The 25,570-nt window shown below is 46.9% G+C and overlaps 2 protein-coding genes across 8 annotated transcripts in view; both read left to right on the top strand.

Moving 5' to 3' along the window:
• The window catches only part of LOC122424389 (skin secretory protein xP2-like), a 60,467-nt gene extending 55,859 nt beyond the window's left edge, over window positions 1–4,608 (top strand). The window contains exon 3 of the mRNA XM_043442136.1: window positions 4,476–4,608. Coding sequence (XP_043298071.1) covers window positions 4,476–4,586 — 111 coding nt within the window. The 3' untranslated portion in view covers window positions 4,587–4,608. The remainder of the gene's footprint in view (window positions 1–4,475) is intronic.
• The window catches only part of TRAK1 (trafficking kinesin protein 1), a 99,012-nt gene continuing 77,950 nt past the window's right edge, over window positions 4,509–25,570 (top strand). The window contains exon 1 of one of the 7 annotated variants that reach the window (XM_043441785.1): window positions 4,509–4,772. Coding sequence is in view for 6 of the 7 variants with exons in the window: in XM_043441778.1 (XP_043297713.1) it covers window positions 8,371–8,461 (91 nt within the window). In the remaining variant the exon portion in view is untranslated. Of the gene's footprint in view, window positions 4,773–8,143; window positions 8,462–8,683; window positions 8,906–25,570 lie in introns of those variants that run through there. The other 6 variants (XM_043441778.1, XM_043441780.1, XM_043441782.1 and 3 more) reach the window with 6 other exon arrangements.

Genomic DNA, 25,570 nt, shown 5'->3' with positions numbered 1-25,570 from the left:
TTGCCAATTATAGGAAGAAAACTTTGAGCAAATCGCTTAACTTTTCCCTACCCCTGTTCCCCACCCCTACCTCACAAAATGAGGAGATCTACCAAGCTATGCCGTGGATTTATTTTACAGGACAAAGGGCATTACGCCCGTGTGAAAGCCCTCAGTGAGTAGTATTCTCCTGCAGGGCCAGTGGCTGCTTTTGGCAGTTCTGCACTGTTGCTGCAAAACTGCAGCTCATCTCCTCCCTCTCCAGCTGTTCAGCTCTTACATCATATTTTCCACTCTTTAGCCCCTTGTCTCGTTATTTATGGAGCTGGCCAGAAAGGTCAGATGAGGTGGTAGAAGAGGAGCAGACCTGCACGGTCGCCCATCAGCTGTGAGCCAGCTCAGCATGGCCCTGGAGGTCAGACCCCATCTTTGGGCTATCTGAGGTGTGCATATTTCTTATAAGGAATTAAGAGGTCTCAATGGACTTTTGAGTTCCTTTGCCTCTGTTATGGCAAGAGCCTTGTTTTAAAAGACAGTGGACAGATGCAGGAGAACGATCATTGGTCAAGATCCCATGAAACGTCTGATTCTCCATTGGACATAGAACAACTTTAAACACACAAGCACAATATATTCACAACTCTAACAGTGCAGCATCTTTGGAGCCATTTAAATCTAGGTTCATACATGTGAACTCTATAATGTGACACAAATGTCTGCAAAACAGACTCACAGACATAGAGAGCAGACTTGTGGTCGCCAAAGGGGAAGGTGTTGGGAAGGAATGGAGTGGGACATTGGGGTTGGCAGAGATCAGCATTTATGTATAGAATGGATAAACAACGGGGTCCTACTGTGTAGCACAGAGAACTATATTCAATATCCTGTAATAAAACATAATGGAGAAGAATATGAAAAAGAATGTATATATGTATAACTGAATCACTTTGCTGTATAGCAGAAATTAATACAACATTGTAAACCAACTAAACTTCGATAAAGGGGGGAAAAAATCTAGGTTCAAATCCTGGGTAAGTTATTTAATCTCTCTGAGCCTGTGTTCTATACTGTAAAAAGCAGATACTGATATTACTTTATAGGTTGTGAACCTTGAACAAGGTCATGTATATAAAAGTCCAAGCCCAGTGCCAGACCTGCAGCTCATTTTACAAGGAATGCTGGGGCTCTCTGCACTTTCAAAAAGCACATGTTCATCTTGCCACCTTTTAAGCAGGCAGCAGTTTGCTCAGAGAAGTAGTTGAAGATGGCAACAAAGCACACGGCCCTGGCCAGAGAGGGGGAAGCCCCGGTGCCAGTCACACCATAGTCAAGATATTAATAGGTTGTAAGCAAGTCATCCTGAAGCAGGTGTCAAGGTTCTGGAGTGTTCACCCTGATTTAAATGACTCTTTTCCTTTAGGACCGTTCTCAGCCTGCAAGTTCCCTGGTCTAATGTTAATATTCCTAAGATAGAAATAAGTATTGAAAAAATGCCTCCACTGCTCATTAAGGTGCTTAAATGCTTATGATCCTTAGGGCAGGTCTCCTAACTTTTAATTCAGTTTCAGACCTGCTGTCCTAGGCCTGGCAGACCATCTGCTTTTGTTGTGTCTACTTCTTCCAGCAACTTGACAACTGGTTGGTGGTACCCACATTTTATAGATGAGTCTATCTGGGACCTGACCCCTGCAGTCTGTAGGGAATGGTTGAGCTGGGACTAAATCCAGTCCTGTGTGGTACCCATCGTTGGATCTAAATCTTCCTCTAGGACCAAAAGGGTCTGGGTGACTGTGGGCTGACTGATTTGCCTTCTCACTAGGCTTAGGGAAATGTGGGGACTTCTAAAGCATACTGTTTCTTTTAGAACCAAAGGCCCTTGAGGGAGGCAAAATCTCAAGTTGTTCTATCAGGATTCCTATCCCTGGTTAATCAGTCAAGCAGTGATCTAGGTACTGCTATGAGAGGACTTTGCAGATGGAAATAAGGTTATTGATCACATGACTTTAAGATAGGGAGATTGTCCTGGATTATCTAAGTATAATCAATCACATGAGCCTTTGAAAACAGAAAAGAACAGGAGAGGAGGCTAGAAAGATGCAGCAGAAGCAGATAGAGCATGTGGACTCAACATGCCTTTGCAGGCTCTGAGATGTAGGGGTCACGGGCAGGGACTGGAGAGAGGCCTCTTGGAGCCCATGGAAAGCATGAGAAGGAACATGGGCAGCCCCGAGGAAAGAAGATCAGCTCCTGGCTGACAGCCAACATGGAAATATGGTCGTCAGTCCTGCAGCCGCAAGGAGCTGATTTCTGCCAGCAATCTGAATAAGCTTGGATATGAGTTCTTCCCTGTAGCTCCTCCAGGAAGGAGCTCAGCCTTCCTGATGCTGACTGGAACCCGACTGGAAAGGCTCTTGTTGGACTGCTATAACCTATAGCAGTCTTGACATGACAAATGACTATTTCAGAACACTAGATTTGTGGCAGTTTGTCACAGTAGAAGTAGAGGGCTACATGGTCCTGATAAACAATTTGTCCCTTGATGAAAACTTTTGCTGTTCTGGGACCTGTTGGTTCAGAATTGCTGAACTGTGACAGTAAGTTAGTCCCTGGATATATTGGCTGCCTCCGCCCCCCAGAACATAAACCTTGAAAGCTCAGGCACCTGGCTGATCCTGAAGGGGTTCCCCCACCCCTCAGCATGGGCTTCTCCTTGTCACCTGTTGGGCCTCCAGCCCCAAAGTTCTGTTCTGGTTTCCTTCTGACAGCTTGGAGGAAGTTTGTCCTCGAGGAAGCTCTTCCATTATCGCTTGAGAAATGGGTGATTCATGTTCACAGAGGGCAGTTCTGTCTGCAAGGTGTCACTTGACTCGCCTGCCAGAGGTCACCTCCACATGGGTGGCAGAGGGTTCATGCTCATATCACTGGGGGAGTGGGGGAAGGGCTGACGAGGACACAGACGCCCTCCTGCAGCTCCGCCCACCTGCATTTGGGGTTCCTGGCGAGGCGAGGCTGCAAAGCCACTGGTTTTCTAATGCTCATTCAGTCCCTTCTTTGTTCATGATGGTGCGGCTGAGGTCTGGAGGAGCAACACTATCCCCCCAGTGTCACACAGCTCTGGGGGGTTTTAGCTCAAGTTCTGAGCTGTAGAAAAATCCCATGCTGGAGAAGAAGGAAATTGTAGGAACATGCATATATGTTTTCTGTTGACAGCAAACTGGATTAGGCTTGAGCAACTCCAGTCTTTTCTGACAGCCTGGGGGCCGGAATTGTGGACCGTGAGTGGAGAAGAGTGAGGCAGGGCACCTGGGCCAAGGGCCCCAGCAAGAGGCAGGAGAACCCCTTCAGCTCAAATGCAAAACTACTGGCCTGCTTGCGTTCTTTTTTCCTGCTTTGTTTCCTGGCCCCTCTTGCTGACATTTTGACCTGGTTGCAGAATTTCTCACTCCTCTGCTAAGAAAAATCTCTCCTTCCCGCAGGCTCCCCAAGTAGAACTGAGTAAGACAGAGGCGCTTTCATCTCTCAGGGCCGTCCACCCTCACTCTGCTTAAGCCTCGTTTGTTTCCTCTGCCTGAAAGAAGCCTTTTGCTTGCTGTGCCAGGGTTGGCCAGAGCCAGAGAGCGTCCAGGGCTGCGACCGCTTTGTTCCTGAACCCCGTGTGAAGTCTTGGAAATGTCTGCATACACTGGAGTGAGGGGTAGTGACCAGGTGCCTAGGATCATTTTCCTATGGAGTACCTATCACTTTTCTTAGTTCACACCTGGCTCCGTGACCTTTGGAAACTTCTGAACCTCTCTGAGGACCCTTGTCCTTCAGCTGTAACATGAGACTGGTAAGAGTTGGACTAAGAGTGGGTGACTGAGCGAACACAGAGAGATGGATCTGTGTCTTGTGCAGAATGCTCACACACAGCTCTTCCCACACTCCGTGTGGCTGCCAAGTGGCCTGGGTATGGTCATTTCAGGGTTGTTGTTGTGTAATTGCGAAGTCATGTTCAACTCTTTTGTGACCCCATGGACTGCAGCCCACCAGGCCCCTCTCCCCATGGGATTTCCCAGGCAAGAATACTGGAGTGGGTTGCCATTTCCTTCTCCAGGGGATCTTCCCGACGCAGGGATCAAACCCACGTCTCCTGCACTGCCAGGCATTTCTTTACTGCTGAGCCACCTGGGGGGCCCCATATCAGGGTAGGCGCCCTCATCTTAGCTGTGGTCCAGTCTGTCTATTTGCTTAGAGCTGCTTTCAGACAGGTTTCAGTTAGTAAATGAAGCCACATGCCCTGTATTTCAGTCTGTATTGGTCCCTGAGTGGTTGAATAGAACTTCACTTGCAATTCTTTATCGGAACTGAAGAATTCAATTGGAAATACCTTGGCTCGAAGAAAACAGAATTTGCAATGTGATCACTCATCATCTCGGGGCTCTTATTTTCTGAAGATTTTGTTCATTTTTTTCAGAGATTCTAAGTCACCGAGCTCCTCTCTCTGGCTTGTCCCTTAGGTTCCCCGTAAGGAGCCGCTGCCACTGTGCCAGACCTCCTGGGGGCTGTCTGCCCGACTGCCCCAGACTCCGGCAGCGGGTCCGCCGATGGCAGTGGGCACCTCCCCGTGAAACCTGCCAAGCTGGACGCCACAGCTCTGCACGACGACGCTTTGGCCAACTCTGTGCCCCCTTCGGAGGCGTGCAGCCATGCAGTCCTAGCCTGCGGCCTGGGCATCCCCGAGGAGCACTATGTGAGCGAGGCCGTGGAAGGTGCGCCCAGCTGCAGAGGGTACCGAGATGCCTGCACCATCACCGGTAAGGGGGCCTCTCCCTGCCGGGGGTGGGGGAGTCAGTGAGGCCTGGGGAATGGTGGGGCTGCAGGAGGGCGTCTAGGGGAGGGACCTGGAGGTTGAGGAGAGACCACCAGAAGGCAAAGAGTCTCAGCTTTGGGGTTGTGAGGCCCGGCTTCCAGAACTGAACTGTCTGAGATGAAGACGCCGTGTAACAGAATTGTCCTGAAGGTTAGAGATGGGAGCACCGAGTCTTGAGCAGCGTGCCCGGCCCGTAGCGGTGCTCAGGGTGATTTGGTCCCTCGCCCCTCTACCTGAGTCTCTGTTTCTTCCGACATAAAATAGGTGTAATGAAAATAACACGCCATGGTGCTGTGGGCTGCCGCGGTGGGGAACTCCCTGCAGGGCCCTGTGCACACCGTCAGGTTCAAGTTCTCACAGACGCCTGGGGCAGCCACACCTTCCCAGTGTCCTGGGAACAGGGTGATCCGCCCCCCACCTTCCCAGTGCATTGGCAACACCTGCTATTCAGGCACATTGTAATGGAGCTCAGGCTTGTTTCTTTCCTTGAGGGATCCTCTGACAAGTGTTTGGAGCCAGCCCCAGAGGGGCAGTGAGTGGGAACGGTGTGGGCTGGTGTGCGGAACAGCAGTGAGGAGCATCGTGATACATCCAGTTGCGTTTTTATCGAAGTTTCTGCCCAGGTCTCACCTTGTCTGCACTGTTTGCTTTCACACTCTTGTTGGAAATAATGTTCGTTGACAGTTTCAGATATGCAGATTTGCTTCCAGTTGGTTTTCACTGTTTTCTCACCAGTTAAGCATTGAGGACCTCACTCCACCCCACCCCGTGTGAAAAGCTTCCTGGGTAAGAGGGGCGTGGAGATGCCAGGGATCCCAGCTGAACCCCTGGGTGCCGAGCCCTTCCTCCACTTGTGTGCTGAATCCTCCTGCTACTTGCCTGGCCCCCAAAGGACACACGTCCAGCACCTGTCTTGTCTCTACCACACCATCCATTTCTCCTCGCTCCTGTATCTCTCCTATTAGCGCAAAAACAGGTGACCACATCCTCCTTCTTAAGAGGAATCCTCCTTTGCTCTTTTCCCCACAGCCAGCATCCCTGTCTCTGCTCTTTGGTTTGCTGACTCTGGTTTTTCTCCTGTTTTCTCATGCGTCCACTACGCACAGGCTTAGACCCCACCGTACCCCCAGTACTGATGGCCTCATGCAGTTCGGCAGTCCGTCCTCAGCCTTCTCGGCAGGAGTTGACACTGCCGACCACCCTCTTCTCCTGAAAATGTGGTCCTCCCTTGGCTTTGGGTCCTGACCTGGCTGGCTGCTCCTCTCCGGGAACCTGGGAAGCCCCGGGGCTCAGCTCTTCTCTCTCCTGTGTCCGCAACTCCCTAAGTGATCTCACCCAGGTGCCAGGAGTTAGAACCTGCCTCTGCACTGACTACTGCCCAGTGCCTGTCCTCACGCTGGACTTTCCCCCTGAAGGCCAGATGTGAGGGTCTGACTCCACACACAGCATTGTACTGGGATAGATGCCTGATAGGCTTCTCTGACTAACCTGGCCTTTAGTGAACTCCTGGTTCCCTCCTCCACCTGCTTTCTTTGCAGTCTTTCCAAATGGTCCTTTTGCCCTTTCAGCTGCTCAGGCCAGAAGCCTTGGAGGCACTCGTGATCTCTGTATCTCTGTCCTACCCTGGTTTACATGGAAGTCTAGTGACTCATGGTTCATAGTGTGTCCAGAGTTTGACTGGTTCTCGCCAGCCCCAACAGTAACTGGTCAAAGCCACCTTCATCTCACGCTCAGATTGTTGCAGTGGCCTCCTGACTGGGCCTCCTGCTTCCTTGCTTGCCTCTGTGCAGTCCAGTCTCTGCCTATCCAAAGGAGTGCCTTTCTAAATACAAAGTCGGATGGCTTAACTCTTCTGCTCCACACCTCTCCTTGGCTCCCTTCTGACCATGGCTTAAGTGACAGGATTTCATGTGCCCTTATGACCCATCTCCTCTTCAGCTCACTCCAATCCAGATACACTGGCCTCCTCACTAATTTTTGAACAGACCCAGAACATCCCACCTCAGGGCCTTTGTTCTTGCTGCTGCCCAGCTCCTGGGTGGCCTTAACCACAGGTGGCCTCCTGATTCCTACTGTACTTTCTCCAAATGGCATTTCCTTGGAGGCCTTTAGTGAGTCCCCTGCAGAGAGAATGGTCTACCCCTTTCCCCATCTCCCTTACCTGCTTTAGCTTCCTCCCCAGATTTAGCCATGAGCTACTACATGGTTGCATTTTGTTGACCAAACTTGCAGTTAAATAGACACTACTACTAGGGTAATCACAAAGGCAAGGGCAAGGATTTTGTGCATCCTTGAGTCTCATGACTAAAAGAGCACCTGCATGTGGCCATTACTCCGTAACTATTTGCTAAGCGAATGAAACGTGTCATTTAATTATTACCACATTCCCATGAAGTGGGGAATGTTGTCCCTATTTTACAAGTAAAGGACTAAATCAGGAAAGGCTCGGCATCCGCCGAAGATCCCTGAGCTCTGAGGGGCGGGGCTTGATGTAGCTTGTGACCCCAAGATACATGTTCCCTGCCCCACCTCCGCCAGGAATACAGTCCAGTTGGGGAGACAGATGAGCGAGTAGAAATAGGCTATGTAGCATGGTTAGACCAATGATAAGCACCAAGGAGGGTGCCTGGCTGAGCCTTGAAGGGGAAAGGAGGGCTTCTCAGAGGAGGCAGTGTCCCAACTGCATTTTCATTTGTCTGAACACATAAGCTCACCACTGGGATCCTAGTGGCATTTTGCCAGTAAAATCCAGGAAGCGTTTCACTTGTTAAAGTAGTTTCACTTCGAACGTGACACACGAGGGCAGAGTAATGGCAGAATGGCAGTGCTGAAACGTCAAACCCTTTGGGGCGTGGTAGCTGGTGGCTCTTTGCCGGAACATCCGTAGCAGGCGCCCTGGGACAGCTGAGAAACAGCTCAGTGCTGTCACGTTTGGCAGAGGCTTGGTAAACAAGAGTGTAAACACAGCCACTGTTGCGTGCTTAAGGCAGCCAGGCAATGCAGAACACGCTCAGGTTAAAGCTTTGTATGTTGGCCTTTGGGAGGAAGACAAAACAGAAAACCCTATTGAGTATCACCGAGTCCACATATGTGGACTCCAAGCGCTTTGCCAAGTGCAGTCCTGGGAGACCGCTTGGCATCCAGCCTCAGATAAATCCATGCCACCCCCGGTTCCCAGGGAGCGCTGAGATGAACAACAGGCTTTTTGTTCCTCTCTAATTTTTAGGCAAAGCCAAATTGCCCAGCACAAAGCCCCGCTCCCCCTCTCTCTCCCTCCCCAGGGATATCACATTTTGGAGTGCGTCTTTTTTCGGTTTGGGGTGGTTTAACGAGATGAGCCGATAGGGTGCCCAGGCTGCCTGGAGTTACGTAACCCATTGTGCTTCCAGGGCAGTGCACAGTCTTAGGATTTGTCCCAACAAGCAAACTCAGAGAAATGCTGAGTAGGTGCAGAAGGTGGCTGTGCTGAGGTGCTGCCCAGGCTGGGTGCTAATGGAGGATCGCTCTTCACTCTGAACGGCCGCTGGAGTTTCTTTCTGTTCATGGCCTTGGTGTTTCAGTTTGGGCAGCCCGTGAGGGCCCAGCCTCTGCCAGGACTCTGCCCAGGCAGGCTCATTCGGACAAGCTCATGTGGTGAGTGTGTTTGCCCAGCATGTCCACTATGCTTTTCTTTGTGAAGATTGTGGCCAGAGAGGCGAGAGGCCGCAGGAAAAGTTGTTTCTCTCCTGTCTGTTCAGCTTGGCAGGTTGTCCTTGGACCGGGGATGGGAAATTGCGATATTGACTTGCTGACATGCAGAGTGGAAGGACCTTGGAAGCCGCTTACCCCCTTCCCAGTCCCTCATCCAGGCTCAGAAGAGGCGGGTGACCCCCGCGGGGCCATGAGCAGCGCGTCTGAGTTGGGACCAGGCTTCTGGACTCCCACCACCTTGCCCTTCAAAATTGTCTGAAGCGGCTGACCAAGGTCTCCAGGGTCCCCTCTGGCCTCTCCTCCTCTGTGATTTTCCTGACCCTGTGTCTTATCCTGGTTTCTTAATGCCTCATCTGGTGTCTGGGTCAGCAAGGGATTTTTCAGAAGGTGAGGAACCCAGGCAGACAGTGTCTCCCCCATCCTTTCCTCCTTTTCTACCCTCGGTTTTCTTTTTTTCCCTCTGTATTAAATGTGCTTGGTCCTATCCCTCCCGTCCACACCCCAGTGATGGCGAGCTTGCTAATCGGTTCTGCTCTGGCTTGTCTCATGCTGTGGGCTAATGCTTCTCCTCACTTCCTCTAAGCTGATCGGAGTCCGACAGTTGGTGCATCTAGTTGCTGTCCTGTCTGTACGCTGTTACTCACGGTCTGTCTGGGACCACACACCACTGAGTTTCTCGAAAGTGTGAGCTCATCTTGTGCTGTTCAGTTGTAGGTTTCAAGATATATGAGAACTCTGGATGGGAGATTACAGAGATGCTGTGGTGTGTGTGTATTTGAAATATCTTCAGGCTTGGTCAGTCATTCTGTTCAACTAGCAGCTACCTGAGGCCAGCCTTTTGATGGTGTCCACAGGTGAGAGCTGGTCTCCCCCTCAGAGCCCTGGAGGTGGGCAGAGGTGGAAGTGACTCGCTGTGGCCCAGCCAGGATTGCTCCCGCTATGCTCATGGGGACTGTCTTGCCTGGGTGTCCTTGTCATTGGAGGGTCACCATTTCAGACTTGTTCCTTTTCTGTCACCAATTTAAGCCATCAGACTTGGTGACTTAGCCTCTGAAAACATGCTCAAATAAAATATTATGGATGTCTTTTATGAATTAAATGTGAAGTCTCTTATCAATTCCTGTCTAGTATAAAATTTTTATTGTGTTTTCCACTGAAAACTTATAATGTTAATGGTACTTACTTGGCTAAATGAAACAGAAAAAAAATGGATGATGAAACACCCCTTCTTTCACAGAGTGAGAAAATGTGAATTAGGATCTAGGGAACTGCATGTCTCTTTCCAAATTCATAACTTAGAAATGATCTTTGCTTTTCTCAGTTGAATGGCCCCGGTTTAGCAGTTGGTTTGTTTTGCAAGTGAAGTGCAGGAGGAGGGCCCTGTTGTGCTCGTTTTAGAGCTAACACTTAATCTTCAGCAAAACACAAAAACATTCACCTTTGTCTTTTAAACTTGCTGACCTTGCTTCTCCTCCACTCCTCATCCTTAGGTGAGTGGGTAGAATATTTATCAGACAGGGTTTTGCCATGTACTGTAAAATTTAGTTAAAATTATTAGTAAGAGTCCTGATATATGATTGACAGGCTATAGTTACAGATGCCTGATATATTCCTATCTTCATAATTCATTTTTGTTCTGAATTTGAGACAAGTTTTAATGTATCTGATGTATTGGTGTTAGTCTTTGCCCATTTCAGACTGTTTTAGGAAGCTGGCAAATAATAAATTAAAATTAAAAAATAAAGGGACTTCCCTGGCATTCCAGTGGTTAAGATTCTGCACTTCCAATGCTAGGCCCACAGGTCTGATCCCTAGTTGTGCGGTAATGAAGATCCACATGCTGTGTGGCGTGGCCAAATTAAAAAATAAAATAAAAAGTAAAGAGTAGTGTTATTAAAGGTTTGATCAGGGGTGCTTTGCAAGGGCTTCAGTACATTGAGTCCCCCAGCCGCAAATAGCATTCCTAAGGGTGTTCCTTTAGGTACTGGGTTTTCATAATGGATTTACTTTGGTTTGTTTTGCAAGTATCAGAGTAGTTGTTGCTTCGCACACGCTGTGTTCAAGCTGCTCTTTAGGGGGACTGGAAGGGCCAGACACGAGCCTCTGTCCTCAGCATCCTTTTGTGACCCTCTGCTGAGGTTTGCTGTAGGGACTTGGAAGGGATTCAACAAGAGAGAGTGCTGGGTGTGGCTTGCAGGTGGGTTGGAATGTTCACCCAGTCACACAGTTCACTGGTGATTCTGGGACTCATGGCCCAGAGAACCTTGACTTTCTTCTCTGACCTCTGATCTTGACCTCAGACAAACTTGAGCAAATCAAGCAGAAACTATCGTGAACAGGAACTTTATAGCTGTAATTGGACTTGGAACAAATCAAATTTCATAGATCTTGTGTTAGGGCTTTTCTGAGAAACAGAGCCAACAGGATATTTTTTATTATATATTATATATGTTTATATATCATTATTCTAAGGAATTGGCTTATGCAATTATGGAAGCTGACAAGTCCCAAGATATATAGCTGGCAAGCTGGAGACCCAGGAGAGGCAGTGGTGTAATTCCAGTCCAGAGATTAGCAGGCTCAGTGGCTCAGATGGTAAAGAATCTGCTTGCAATGCAGGAGACCCAGGTTCAATCCCTGAGTTAGGGAGATCCCCTGGAGAAGGGAATGGCAACCCACTCCAGTACTCTTGCCTGGAGAATTCCACGGACAGAGGAGCCTGGTGGGCTACAGTCCTTGGGGTCACAAAAAGTCAGATATGACTGAGTGATCACTAACAGCTTAGAAAGAGTCAGTGTTTCAGTTTGAGTCCAAAGGTGGGAAAAAGCTGATGTCAGCTGGAGGGCAGTCAGGCAGGAGGAATTCTGTCTTACCCTAGAGAGTCAGCCTTTTTGTTCTATTCAGACCTTCTATGGATTAGATGAGGCCCGCCCACATCACGGAGGGGAATCTGCTCTACCCAGTCTACCGACTTAAAGCTTAATCTTATCCAAAAACACCCTCACAGAAACAACCCAGAATAATGTTCGGCCAAATATCTGGGTACCCCACGGCTCAGTCTAGTTGACAATTAGCCATCACAGATCCTAACAAAGGCTGACGCTTACTGGGTAGTTGCTCTGTGCCTGGCAGCTTTCCAGGCACTGCTCTGGAAACTCACTTTGTTCTCAGCACAACCCTGCCGGGCAGGGACTGATATCACCCTCATCTTTAAGGAGGTGCAGAGTGGGGAGACCTGTCCTCTCATGTAAACCAGGCATCCTTGGGGTTTGGACCCAACAGTGTTGTTTTCTGACCCTATTTAACCTCCTTCATTGTGTGTTTTTCTCTTCTATTAAGTTCATTTAAGGAGAGTTTTAATGATAAAAATAACACATGCAAATAGTAAAACTCAAAATTGTACCAAAGCATAGTCAATGTAAAGAAGCAATCACCCTTCCATCTGTACAGTTTAACCATTAAAAAATCATTCCAGTAAATTTTTATGCACCTAATTCTTTTTTCTGAAAATACACTAATGGGACCGTACCGTATACCCTAATCTGCATTTTAAAAATTAACAATATTATGATTGCTTCATTGCAGTACACGGGATGTTGCCTTATGCTTTGAAATGACTTCATAGTTGCTCATTGTTTGGCTGTATCATTATCATCTTCCATTTATTTATGTTCTCAGACATAATGTTTTTTTTTTTTTTGGTAACAAGCATTGTGCAATTCCTCCTTTATTAACCAGAAATTAATAGGTAATGAATCCTTCTAAATACATCACTTTAGAAGTAACAATGGAATGCCTTATTGTAATGTAAAAGAGCAACTAAAGTAAAATGATGGTGCCTGAGTTCTGGTCGTAGCTTCACGGACCTGGCCTCATTAGAGTGTGTAGTGAGCAGGCCCGCGCCGCCCCTGTGGATGGGCTTGTTGTGCAGGTATTAGCTCTAAGGGCAGTTAACCATACTGGCCTCTCAGCGGCCAAGAATGAGCGACTGTTTTTGTCAATCCTCTCTTGACAGTTGCTTTGTTTCCAGTGTTTGCTTTTTAACAGTGCCCCAAGGAACAACATTCTTGCATGTATGTCTTTTTTGGTCACTTATTTCACATGTCTGTGGGCTAACAATTTAGGATTTGGTGTGCATTGCAGCATAGCCCTCCAAAGAGCCTGCACCTATTAAGTGCCCAGCATCCATGTGGGGAGGCGGGGGTCTTTGGGTTTGATCGACCATTTTCATCGTGGTTAATCAGATAGTCATACAAAATGGTATTTCATCTTATTTTGTTTCTTCTTAATTATGAATGAGTCTGTTCCTCCTTTCTCTTTTGTCTCATTTTCTGCAAACAGCCTGCTCATTTTTGAGCAGCCCATTTATCTTTGCTCATTTTTCTAGTGGGTTGTTGGCCTTTAAGAGGTATTTTGGAGATTCTGTTGTGTGTACAGAGGGTAGGGTGGTATGCCAGGGTGAGATTCTTTTATATTTCAGAAGAGGAAAAAATGTCTTGAAAATAGTTACACAAATTACTATTTAACTATGACTATGTCCAATATTCACAGAAGTACAGGGTGCTTAGAGATTATGTAAAGGGGATTTCTGAAGTGGCATTTCTAAGAAGGCTCCTGTAGGAAAGCCATATTTAGGCAGAAATCTGAAGGCTGTGTAGGTTCAGCAGAGAGGGAGAGAGGGAAGGAGCAATCCACACATTGAAGATAGCATGAGCAAAGGCCCTGTGGTGGGAAAGTACTCTGATAATAGTAGCTAACACTGATAGAGTGCTTACTATGTGCTTCACACTGTCCTCAATGCCTCTTGTGTCTAACTTTGTTTAATTCTCTTGTGTTAGTTATCTGTCACTGTGTAACAAACTTCCCCAAAGCTTGCACCATGGAAAGCAGTCTGGTGGTTCTTCAGGTTAAACATAGTAGCTGCTTATGACTTAACAGTTTTTCTCCAAGTTATGTACCCAAGAGAAATGAAAACATAAGTCCACACAAAACTTTATATGTGTGTTCCAAGCAGCATTATTCACAGTAGCCAGAAAGGAGACCCAAATGTCTATCAGTTGATGACTGGATAAACAAAATGCGGTATATTCATACCATGGGGTATGATTCAGGGGTCAAAAGGGATGAAGTACTGATATAGCTATGTAGCATGGATAGCACTTGGAAGCCACGTGCGAGGTGAAAGAAGCCAGACATAAGAGGTCTCATATGCAGAACAGGGAACGCCATAGAGACTGAGGCCAGTGGGCTCTCTGGTTCCAGATGGTGCTTTTGGAGAACTTTCATTTTCAGTTTTCTTTTTCTACCCCCTTTTCTTCTCTCTTCCTTTCCCCACTTCGTCCCCTTCCCTCCCTCCATCTCTTTTTCCTCCCACCCCTCTTCTCTCCTCCTTGCCACCTGTTTCTCCTCCCTTCTCCTTTCCTCTCCTTTCCCAGTTCTTCCTGTCCTCTACTTCGTAAACACAGACACAGTTCTTTTTTTTTTTTTCCCTTTGTAGAAAGTTTTTACAGTCGAGGTGGATCTAGGTTGGCCGACTTAAGACCTCTTAGGTAGAGACAACAGGTTACAGGCCATGTGGGGTTAATGTTCTTTGGTGTTTTCCAGCCTGTGGAGGGGGAGAAGTTGGCCTGTTGTAAAGCTGGCCCCTTTCCCTATTATGTCTGGATAACACGCTTCCCATGATAATGAAGGGCTTTGGACTGCTCATTGGGAAACACCGGGATTTAACTGGAAACACCTTGGCGGTGAGAGGATGGAGCGGAGAGGGCCTCCGCTCACCCTGCCTGCAGTGCCCACTCAGGACATCTTCTGAATTCTTGTGCTTAGTCGCTTGGTTGTATCTGACTGTTTACGACCCCATGGACTGCAGCCCACCAGGCTCCTCTATCCTTGGGGATTCTCCAAGCGAGAATACTGGAGTGGGTTGCCATGCCCTCCACCAGGGGACCTTCCCAACCCAGGGACCAAACCCAGGTCTCCTGCATTGCAGGTGGATTCTTTACCGTCTGAGCCATCAGGGAAGCCCAAGAATACTGGAGTGGGTAGTCTATCCCTTCCCCAGGGGATCTTCCCAACCCAGGAATCGAACTGGGCTCTGCTGCATTGCAGGAGGATTCTTTACCAGCTGAGCTACCAAGGAAGCCTTCTGAATTCTTGGATGGAGGTAAATTGGGCAGAGAGGGAAGTGGAGTGAAGAAGAGGCCTGCGGGCTAGGAGTTCTGGGAGTCCTCAGGAGGGAACCACCAACCTCTGGGAGAGGAGGAGAGAGAGAGCAGCTCCTGCTCTAGGCACCTGGAAGCTATGCAGAGGCTTTGTTACCCTAGTTTACTGTCCAGGGAGAGGCTGCTTCAGACCCTCTCCAGCCCATCTCACTTCTGTCCCTGGTGTCTGAGGGCCTCTGTGGGCACCACGTAGGAGGAGGACATGGGGTGGTGAGCCTGGAAGCCCACGACATTCTAGGGCGCTCTGTCTGCCCATCGTGCTTTGTAATTCCTCCCCTCGACCCGCCCAGCCCAGCTGCAGGGCAGAGTAAGGTGGACCATTTGTTTTTGTGCAGAATTGGGTTTTGTCCTGTGGATGCCACGAAGTTACCTCAGAGAGAGGAAGGGCTGTGGGCATGAAGCTGATGGGCAGAGGCGGTGGAGGGGTCATGGAGTGGAGGGCTGGAGAGCTGGGAGGACCGGGGGTGTGATCCAGGAGGGGGATCCTCCAGGAGTGGAGAGGTGGGGAGTTGAATGGTGTCTGCCTGGGAGGTGATGGGCACGGTGGGGAAGGTGACTGTGGATCCGAGGCCACGGGTGGAGGGACTGGACAGTAGACAAGTGAGCACACGCCAGGCGTAGTGTGAGTCGCAAATGAGCAAGGAGTTTGAAAGACAGATGGAAGAAAATTAACTAGTGTGGCTGGAGGAGCGAGAGAATGCCAGCACAAAGCCCAGATCCCCAGAGAGTCAGCTCAGGGTGAGACTCGAATGGTCCTCTTCCAGGCGGTTTTCAGCCCTAGCTGGATTTTGATCTGTGTGGTGGACCATGCACCTGGATCATGTTCTCGGCGGGAGAGAGGGAAAGTCTTGCAGATTAATGGTTAGAAAGATGATGAGGCAAAGCCGATGGGTAGGGGGACCCTGACCTCCCTTCTCTTTTGGTAGAAATTCTGTTCTCATGCCCAATCCAACATGTTAGATTTCAGTGTATCTGATAAATATTACTCTAATTTTTTTTTCTGTATTGAAAAAAACCTCACAACAGACAACTCAGGTTGTCATAACTTCAGGTTTGAACTCCATTGCTCAATGCTATTTCAGTTCTATTTAAGTAGGGGTTTGCGGTGAGTAAAAATGGGAAGGGTCAAGTCTACGTTTGTAGAAAGCCTGAAAGTATTCTGATCTCTCCTTTGTCAGGGACCTGAGGGAAGGTGCAAGCCTACCGGGTGCAGATGCAGCGCCACCTAGTGGGTCAGGGAAGCACTAGCGGCAGGAGTGGCAGCCTTAAGCTTGGGACCAGACACGTGCAGCAACCCGCGGTTTGCAACTTTTGAAAGGGATTGGAAGAAAGAGGAGTTAATTGTCTCAAGAGTATGACAGATAGGACTGCCAACTTTAGATGTGTATAACAGAAGAAATCTGCCCCTATCCCTTCTCCTGCCTTGGTCTGTCCCACCGTTATTCTCTTCCCATCTGCTCTTTGCTGGAGTTAGTTCCAGAAGTTGTTTTTGTAAGAGAGGGTATTGTGAAAGCCCAGTATGGCCACATCTTTCTTGCTTAGACTGCTTGTTAGGAGATCCTGATGGTGATGGAATTTCAGCCCTATGCAGTAAACGTCATCCTCCTAGTTATCAGTGGCCGTACTTGACATGATTTTAAATTGGGTATGTATTAGTCAGGCTTTGTTGTAGAAATACTGGGTAACAAACAACTCCCAATTCTAGAGTGGCTACTGCAACACTTATTCCTGGTCATTAGTTTCCATGCCTGGGCTTCAGTTCAGGTCTGTTCCACGTGTCTGGCCCTAGGGCGGCAGCTGTCTAGGGCCATGTTCTTCTCCTGGCAGAGAGCAGGAGCTCAAGGGGACAAATATAACCACACAGGGATATTCAGAGCCTCCGACTGGACATGCAGTAAATGATGTCCACTCACATTCCACTGGCCAAGGGAAGTTCCATGGCCCAGCTCAAGGTTACAGAGTTGTGAAATGATACTTCATTCACAATGAGCCATAGCAAGGGTGGGAAGTGAGGGAAGGTCAGCCTGGATTTTAGAGGATCCTCAGGTAGCAGGAGTGGCCTTGAATGGCAGAGACATGTAGGTGGTCTTCAGGAAAACCCCATGGTATCACTGACCTTTAAGCCCTTGGCATAGTCTCTTAGCTCTGCTGGGCTAGGGAACTGGGTGGGTGTGGGTGGGGGAAGAATGTAGATTCCAATGGCCTAGAGCCAGGGGTTAGCATACTTCTCCCTAAAGGGCCGGGGAGTAAATGTTTTAGGTTTGTTGGTTCTGTGGTCTCTGTTATAGTTGACAGCAGCCACAGACGGTACCCTAAGGAACTGGTATAGCTCTGGTCCAGTGGAATTTTTATTTATAAGAACAGACAGGGGACTGAATTTTGTAGTGGACCGTAGTTGGTGGACTCCTGGTCTACACCTTCAAGCCCTGATCTGTATCAGGATGTCATCTTAACAAGAGAGAAATATCCCTTTTTAGTTGAGAAGCCAAATAAATAAATAAATTCAAAGGGCTTCTGGTGGGTCCAGTAATACCCAACCCACTCAGCATTGTTAAGCCATGAACAGTTGGTCCATATTGTTGGATTCTCCGGGCCGCCAGAGCTTATTGTTTTTAAGCATGAGCTCTCATTTTGCTTGACCCATTTTCAGTAGAAATGGCTGGAAGGGTATTAGAAATTCCTTGGGCTTTCCTAGAATGGTGGGGAAGGTGGGGAAGGTAGATTCAGATGCATCTTTTATGAGCAGTGTTTGGTGGAAGATTTGGAGATGCGTCCAAAGACAGTAGGTCCGCCCAGTAACCTTTTTAAACGTTCTTTGTGGTTACATTTTTTGTATGTGAGTAACCACTTCATTGAGATAGAATTCACATGCCATATAATTCACCCATTTATAGCATATAATTTGATGGTTTTTAGTATGTTCACAGGGTTGTGCAGTCATCACCACAGTCAATTTTGGAACATTTTCATCGCCTTAAAAAGACACTCCATGCCCTATAGCTGTCACCCACCAATACACTCACATGTCCCCCAGTGGGGCTGCATTTTTAATAAGCTTTCAGGAATTCCCTTCTTGGTTTCTGCTGTCCTTGTTTTTCTTTGCTCATCCCTGGCCTTGGAGAGCAGAGCAAGAGCTCTTCTTGAGTAGTCATCTGTGCTATTCAAGTGCACGCTTAGCAGAAACTTTAACTGCTCATGACGCTGGGGTATCATACCGATGTCACCTGATGAGATAACTTAAAAATTTTTTTCCTTTATTATATTTAATAACACTTTATATTTCTTTATTTGTATTCTGCTTTGTAAAAAGTCACCCTTTGTAATTTTCTATTAATACGTTTTGAATTTGTGTTGGTTTGAAACCTGGTTCCAGTAACACGGAGTTGTTTCCTGCCCAGGTTTTACCGTTTCATCTATTTTAACCGCTTGTTATCAGGCTGCAGTGAACTGTTGAGGGGTGAGTTTGAAGTCTTTTAATATCCACATGATCTCATGTGGTGTTTTGAAAAAGTAACCATTGTTCACTTATAAACAGAATTTCCTGTTCAGGAAGTTAATTTAGATGAACAATAAAGCAGTTTACTGCATTGAATGGTAGAGGCACAGTAGGTATTTTGGGATCACAAAATTTTGTCCTATTAGTAAAGTCTCTGTGATTTGACACATAATTCTTTCTCTCAAAGTTTATCACCTATGCTAACTGACTTCCGTTGTCCCCTGGTAAAGGGCTGACTTTGGGAAGGAGCAGACAGACAGAAGGACTGGGCTGTGAACTCTGGCAGCTGCTCAGGGTGAGGGTCTGAGAGAGTCTAACTATAAATACCAGGTGTGTGACGTATTTGGAAATCAGAAAGCAAATGTAAGTGTAAAGAGTTAATTTGAAAACAGGAAATTGGATCTGAACCCCCAGATTAGAGCAACAAAACCCAAGGTAGGAGTGAGAATAGTGAGATGAACTATAAACAAATTATCCTATTTTTGCTACAGGTAATGAGAGAAATACAGATTTATCTCCTAGTATTAATAATTTAATGGAAAGTACCTTCATCAGTAAGTCTTAGGCTTTGCTGCAGAGGACAGTGTCTTCACCTCACAGGATTTATTTTTCTTTCACATCAAAGAAGTTCAGAGGGAGGCTCTGCAGTGCTGGTATAACCCTTCTGTCCTCAAAGGTCCAGTCTTCTCCTGTCCTTTAGTTCCATCATACTCATGCTTTTTATCCTCAAAGTCACCTCACGTTCTCAGAAGGCTACTGAAGTTCCAGCTGTCATGTCCAAATTCCAGGCTCTAGGAAGGCAGCCTTTAGAAAAGCCTCGCCACACCACTGCTTAAATCTCAGTGACCAGAACTTAACACTCTTGGTCACACCTTGCTATAAGAGAGGCTAAGGAAAGTGGGAGAGTGTGGGTGGCTGGGAAGCCACTAGCATGGTAAGATGTCGTATTTTAAAGATAGAATGTGAACCTTTCAAATCAGTGTTTCCTTCTCTTTCACATCATGACCCCCCACAAGAAAATGATAGTGTTTGTGTAGCTCAAAGGGTGATTGGTGATGGTAACTGAGTTGGGGGCCACCCTGCACATTGCTTGGCACCCTCTATTTCCAACACGTGAAGAAAAGTCTGCCCTAAATCATTACCAAAAAAAAAAAAAGAATCTGGTGGCACATAGTCTATAAAACGAAAGACAGATAATTAATGAAACCTCAAGAGGGTAGGACCACCAGGAGGCAGGACAGAAGTAAGATCAGTCATGTCTGACGTGCTCCTGTTTGAAGACAGAAGTCTCTGAGTGGGTCAGAAGTAAAGCTTTAGTGATGTTCTCTGTCTCAAGAAGTCTCAAAGCAAAGTACTCAAGGGAGTGGAAGTTGGGAAGAGGAGGACAGTTTAGAGAAAAGAGAGTTATACAGAGGAATTATTTAATCAGTGAGACCAGAGGGTCAGAGGCAGCAGGGGTGGTGTCTGTGGCCACTGGGTCCAGACTCTGTGTTAGAAAACCAGGTCTAATACTTACTGTGTGCTGTAGGTTCAGTTATTTAGCCTCTCTGTGCCTTAGGTTTCCCCTTCTGTAATATGGGGATGATGATAATTTCTACTCTTAGGCCTGTTGGGAGGCTTAAATGCGTCAGTAGAAATAAATACTTGAAGATGGTAGCATCTGTAAATATTTGCCATTATTATTGCTTCTGTTTGTTATCATTATAAAAAGTACAGCTGGATACATTATAAAAAGTGTGTATGTGTTAGTCACTCAACCATGTCCGACTCTTTGCAACCCTGTCGACTGTAGCGTGCCAGGCTCCTCTGTCCATGGAGTTCTCCAGGCAAGAATACTGGAGTGGGTAGCCATTCCCTTCTCCAGAGTTTCTTCCCAACCCAGGAACTGAACCTGCATTTCCTGTGTTGCAGGCAGATTCTTTACCATCTGATCCACCAGGGAAGTAGCTCCTTCAAACCCAATGAAATCCAGTTGGTTCAAAGATGGAATGTTAAGAATGAAGCTATGAAAGTGGTAGAAGTAAATATTGCTGGATATATTAATAATCTTGAGATGGAGAAGGCCATCCTAAGCATGACACAAAGACTTAATTAAGATTATAAAGAAAATGATCAATGGAGAGAATATGTGGTACAAACTTCTAGTTGCAAAACAAATGAGTCACAGTATGAAATGTACGATGTGGGCAGTGTAGTAAATAATTATGTAGTATCTTTGGTTGGTTACAGATTCTAACTAGATCTATCCTGGTGATCATTTTGAAATATATAGAAATATTGAATTACTATGTTGTGTAACAGGAACTAACATAGTGTGGTTCAGTTATATTTCAAAAACAAACGCATAGAAAAAGAGATCAGACTTGTGGTTACTAAAGGTGGGGGTAAGGGTCAAGGGAGAGGGGAGCTGGATGAAAGCTGTTAAAACTGCCTTCCAGTTAGAAGATGAATAAGTACTGTACTTGTTTATGTACAACATGATGAATGATGTATATAAATACATAAATGATGTGCAACATGATGAATATAATTAACCCTGCTGTATGCTATATATGGAAATTGTTAAGAGAGTAAGTCCTAAGAGTTTTCATCACATGGAAACAATTTTTCTCTTTCTTTAATTTTTTTGTCAATGTGAGATGATGAGTGTTCACTAAACTTATTGTGATCATCATTTCAGTGGTATATGTAGGTCAGATCAATGGGCTGTACACTTTTTTTTTTTTTTGCTGTACACTTTTAAGTGCATACAGTGCTGTAAGTCAATTATATCTCAGTAATACTGGTGGAAAAAACTTGACTACCCGAAAATTAAACTTTATATAGGCATTCTTGCTGCAACGTGATAATACTTGCTCCTAAAAAACTTCCTGTTCTGCAAAACTGGACACTAAAAATACCAGGAGTTACACAACTTTGTAGCCAGAACGCTAGTGAAAGTCATACAGTGGGAGATAACAATAGTAGCTTGGTCATCTTTTATTAAGAAAAGAAAAGGGTAAGCGCTCCCTGGCGGTCCAGTGGTTAGGACTTTGTGATTTCACTGCAGGGGATGCAGGTTTGATTCCTGGTTGGGGAACTAAGATCCCACATCATCTTACATTGACAAAAAATTAAAAAAAGAGAAAAATTGTTTAAATGTGATGAAAACTCTTAGGACTTACTCTCTTAACAATTTCCATATATAACATACAGCAGGGTTAATTATTTTCATCATGTTGCACATCATTTAAGTATTTATATACATCATTCATCATGTTGTACGTAAACAAGTACAGTACTTATTTATCTTCTAACTGGAAGGCAGTTTGGCCTTGCAGCCAAAAAAAAAAAAAAAGAAGAGTAAAATACACATAACATAAAGTTTACTGTTTTAGCCATCATTAAGTGTACAGTTCTTTGGTGTTAGGAGCATTCACTTTGTTGCACACACATCACCTCCATAAATTACCTCAACTTAAAAAAAAAAAAAAAATTACCTCAACTTTATCATCTTCTGCAAATGAAACTGTACCCATTAAACACCCACTCCCTGTTCCCCTCTACCTCCATCCCCTGCCAGTCACCTTACTACAGTCTGTCTCTCTGAATCTGAATCTAACAGCCTCCTATAATAGGATTCATAGAGTTTCAGCTCTTTTGTGACTGGCTTATTTTGGTTGGCATATCATCCATACTCTAATGTATGTCAGAATTTTCTTCTTTTTTTAAGGCTGAATAATATCCCAGTGTTATTGGAACTCCACATTTTGTTACCTGTTTATCCACTGGTGGACACTTGGGTTGCTTCTGCTTTTTGGCTGTTGTGATAATGCTGTTGTGAACATGGTGTACAAATATCTGGTCAAGTCCCTGCTTTGACTTCTTTTGGGTATATACCCAGAAATGGAATTGCTGGATCATATGGTAATTTGATCCAGTTTCCCTGTTAGCTCAGGTGGTAAAGAATCTGCCTGCAATGCAGGAGACCTGGGTTCGATCCCTGGGTCAGGAAGATCCCCTGGAGAAGTAAATGGCAATCCACTCCAGTATTCTTGCCTGGAAAATTCCATGGATAGAGGAGCCTGGTAGGCTACAGTCCATAGGGTCGCAAAGAGTTGGACATGACTGAGCAACTAACACACACATGGTAATTTTGTTTAACTTTTCAAAGAACCTGGCTATGCATGTTTTTAGTTTTATCAGATACGTACTATAAACATGCTTATGTATTTTGCATTCCAGATTTTTTGGATTCCTCTCTTATATTTAATCCCATGTGGGAGGTTACTGGTTTGAGGGTCATGACAGAATTTTGATTCTCCAAACATGCTGTCAAACTGTTTACTCCAAGTGTTGTTCCAATTTCCACCAGCTCCATCTGTCTAAATACTAATTCAGCTGTGAGCACATTAATTACAATCACAATGACACTGGCTATTTTCATGTAAAAAATTTTCCTCTGACAATTTAATAATTATATGTAATATATACACTTTTAAGAGGAAATAGAAAATGGGAATACCACAGTGTTTTGTTATTTTTAAATTTTTTAATATGTGCTCAGTCACTCAGTCGTGTCCAACTCTTTGCGGCCCCGTGGACTGTAGCCTGCCAGGCTCCTCTGTCCATGGAAATTTTCCAGGCACAAATATTGGAGTAGTTGCCATTTCCTACTCCAGGGGATCTTCCCAACCCAGCGACTGAACCTGCATCTCTTGGGTCTCCTGCGTTGACAGCAGATTCTTTACGACCGGCGCCACCTGGGAAGCCTAGTTAAAACAAATTCAAATGAATAGTAATCCACCCCACCCCACCCTTCCCATTGTTTGAGCATTTTCCTGGAGGTTTGTCTCTTAAAATTAATTTTTTCTTTTAAAATAAAATTTCTGTGCAGTTCTAGCTTTATGTCTTTGTGTTAGAATCGGTCTAACCTGTGATGTGCTATCGTCTGTTTTTGTGGATTTCTATGCCAAGCCCATTGGAGTCACTATTTCTGCAGAACACTGCAGTTAGTTGTGACGTCCTGGGGCCTCCATAGCAGGGTCCTTCTGGCTCCGCTCTGTCCCGCCTCTTCCTGCCCTCTGCTTGCACAATGCTCTGGCGTGTCTGAGTGGACAGGGCCACGTTCGGTCGCACAAGGTGGCCCTTGAACCTCGCGTGGGAGACCCTGCCTGTCAAGGCGGCCGCCGGGCGGCTCAGCCATCTCTGCTTGTGTGCTGTCACAGGGGCTGGTGTCCCGTGTGATCAAGCGCCAGCTCAGAACCTAATACCCCATCTGCATGGAACTGAACCGGGGTCACTGTTTATCTTTTTTCCTAGAAAGAGCTGCTTCTGGTGGCAGGTAAGGCCATGGCCCTTCCAGGGTCAGGTTGTGTTTCTGTCTCCAAATCCTAGTTTCTTTGGCAGTTTCTTTCCGCTCCTGGGCGGGTGTCTCTGCTCGTCTTCCCCACTCCTGGAGACCCAGGTTACTGCCCACAGCCAGGCAGCAGGATGAGAAGAGAAGTCTGGCTCTTGTCCCTGTCCCTGTGGGGCTGGAATGTGAGCGGGAGTTTGCGTCAGGAGGTGAGCTCAGGATGGGGGCCCAGGAGAGGGTCGGGGGTTCGGCATCCAGTCCCAATACTGCTCAGCCACCAGACCTCGCCCACGTTCCCGCACTTGCGGCAGGGCCTCCGGGTCCCCTTCTGTAAGCAGAAAAGATGGGAGAGGCTGGACCCAGCTCCGGGGCGGAGTCTGAGATGGTGAAAGCAGGAGGTGGGCAGGTGTGTGGGAGGGACTGGAGCGGGGAAGGACTTTGCCCTTTTAGACTGTTTGAATATTGAGCCACATTTATCCGTTTTTTTAAAAGAAAGCAAATTTAGTTAATTATAATCACAAGGGACTGTCAACCCTCCCGTGTTGGTGGCTAAGACCCTCTTGAAGGACTTGCTGTAGACGCCAGCTCCCAGGTCCCAGCCTTGGAGCTCCTAGCATGGGAGGCCTGAGGTGGAGCCACAGAAGCGTCTACGGAGCCCAGTACAGAATGGCAGGGTGTGCCGTGCACCGCTGCCTGCCCCGGGCACCAGCACCCCGGGCTCAGTTCTCGGGAGGGTCCTTCAGTTCTGCTGAAATGCCCACAAATGAGTGAAGGCAGGAGAAATGCTCTCGTGCAGGTTCCTTCCCTAGGGGATCCTCTCAGGGGGCCACAGAGAGTGGCAGTGAGTCGTGTGTGGATTAGTCGGAGGGACCGGGTGATGCCATGTGCAGCGGGCTCAGCCCCTTCCTAGCAGGGTGCTTGGAACTCCTCTTATAACCTTCCGGACCCTGGTTTCCTGGTTTGCAAATGTGTTCCTGATCTTCACCCCGCACTGCCTGCTGGTTTCTGAGAGTCAGTGAAAGGTAGGAATAGATACCAGCGGTTTGCATCGTTCAGCACAATGTTTACTGAGCCCTTGCCGGTTACCAGGTCAGCAGTGGAGCTCACCAGCCACCTCGTCAGGGGTGGCTCCTGGTGTGGGGGCCGTGCACACCGGCCCTCGCGGCTGTTACAGGCAGCTCTGGGATGTTCAGCCACCTCCTCAGCCTCTGTGTGCAGCGTCCTCTTCTATTAAACCAAGTGGTTGAGCCAGTAATTTTTAGTTCTAAAGGTCCCTCTGTAGTTAGTGAAACCACATCTTTCATGGCATTCTAGGGAGTAATTACTAACACTGAGTTCCTTAGCTAAGGCTCTAAACTATGTAACCCCATGATAGGGGAGAACTTTCCAAAAGGATGTATGACAGGTACCAGTTGCAAAGTGTCACGTGTGTCCCTGACACCAGTATGGCCCCTGTGTGAGTCTCTGAGCCCATGCCCTTTATTCCTAATAACTCAAGGAAAAGGCTTTGTTTCCAAGTCTGTACAGAATGACTTGTGAGCGGCTCAGTAGGTCGGCGGTCTTGGGAGAACTTTAACATGTGGCTGTGGGTTTGCCGTCACTGCCGAGGTTAATGGGTGATGAAAGGGGCTTACTGCCCCTTCCAGAACCTCCTCAGGCACAAACTGGGGTCATGTTCTTTGACCGTCACCTCTAGTGTAGCCTAGAACTTTCTCCTGAGGCCCATAGTGAGGCACCAGGATGGGAAGTCCTGGCATGCAAACTGGAGACACTCACACATGTTTGATCTGACTCTCAGGTATTTTACAGAATTCTAAACTGTTGTCCCACATTTGATAATCAGGGCATCTCATGTTAAAAAACAGATCCCTGGCCTCTCAGAAGAACTTGGCATTTCCAGGTGCTATGGGGCCTCCTCCGCGGAGGAGGGATGCTCTGGGTGTGGTGGCTGCCTCCCCAACCCACCCTCGGTCTGGAGGCCCAGAGACTTTTTGGGTAGA

This window comes from Cervus canadensis, chromosome 22 (genome assembly GCF_019320065.1).
Source record: "Cervus canadensis isolate Bull #8, Minnesota chromosome 22, ASM1932006v1, whole genome shotgun sequence".
Taxonomy (NCBI): Eukaryota; Metazoa; Chordata; class Mammalia; order Artiodactyla; family Cervidae; genus Cervus; species Cervus canadensis.
This window is presented reverse-complemented; position numbering and strand designations above follow the sequence as displayed.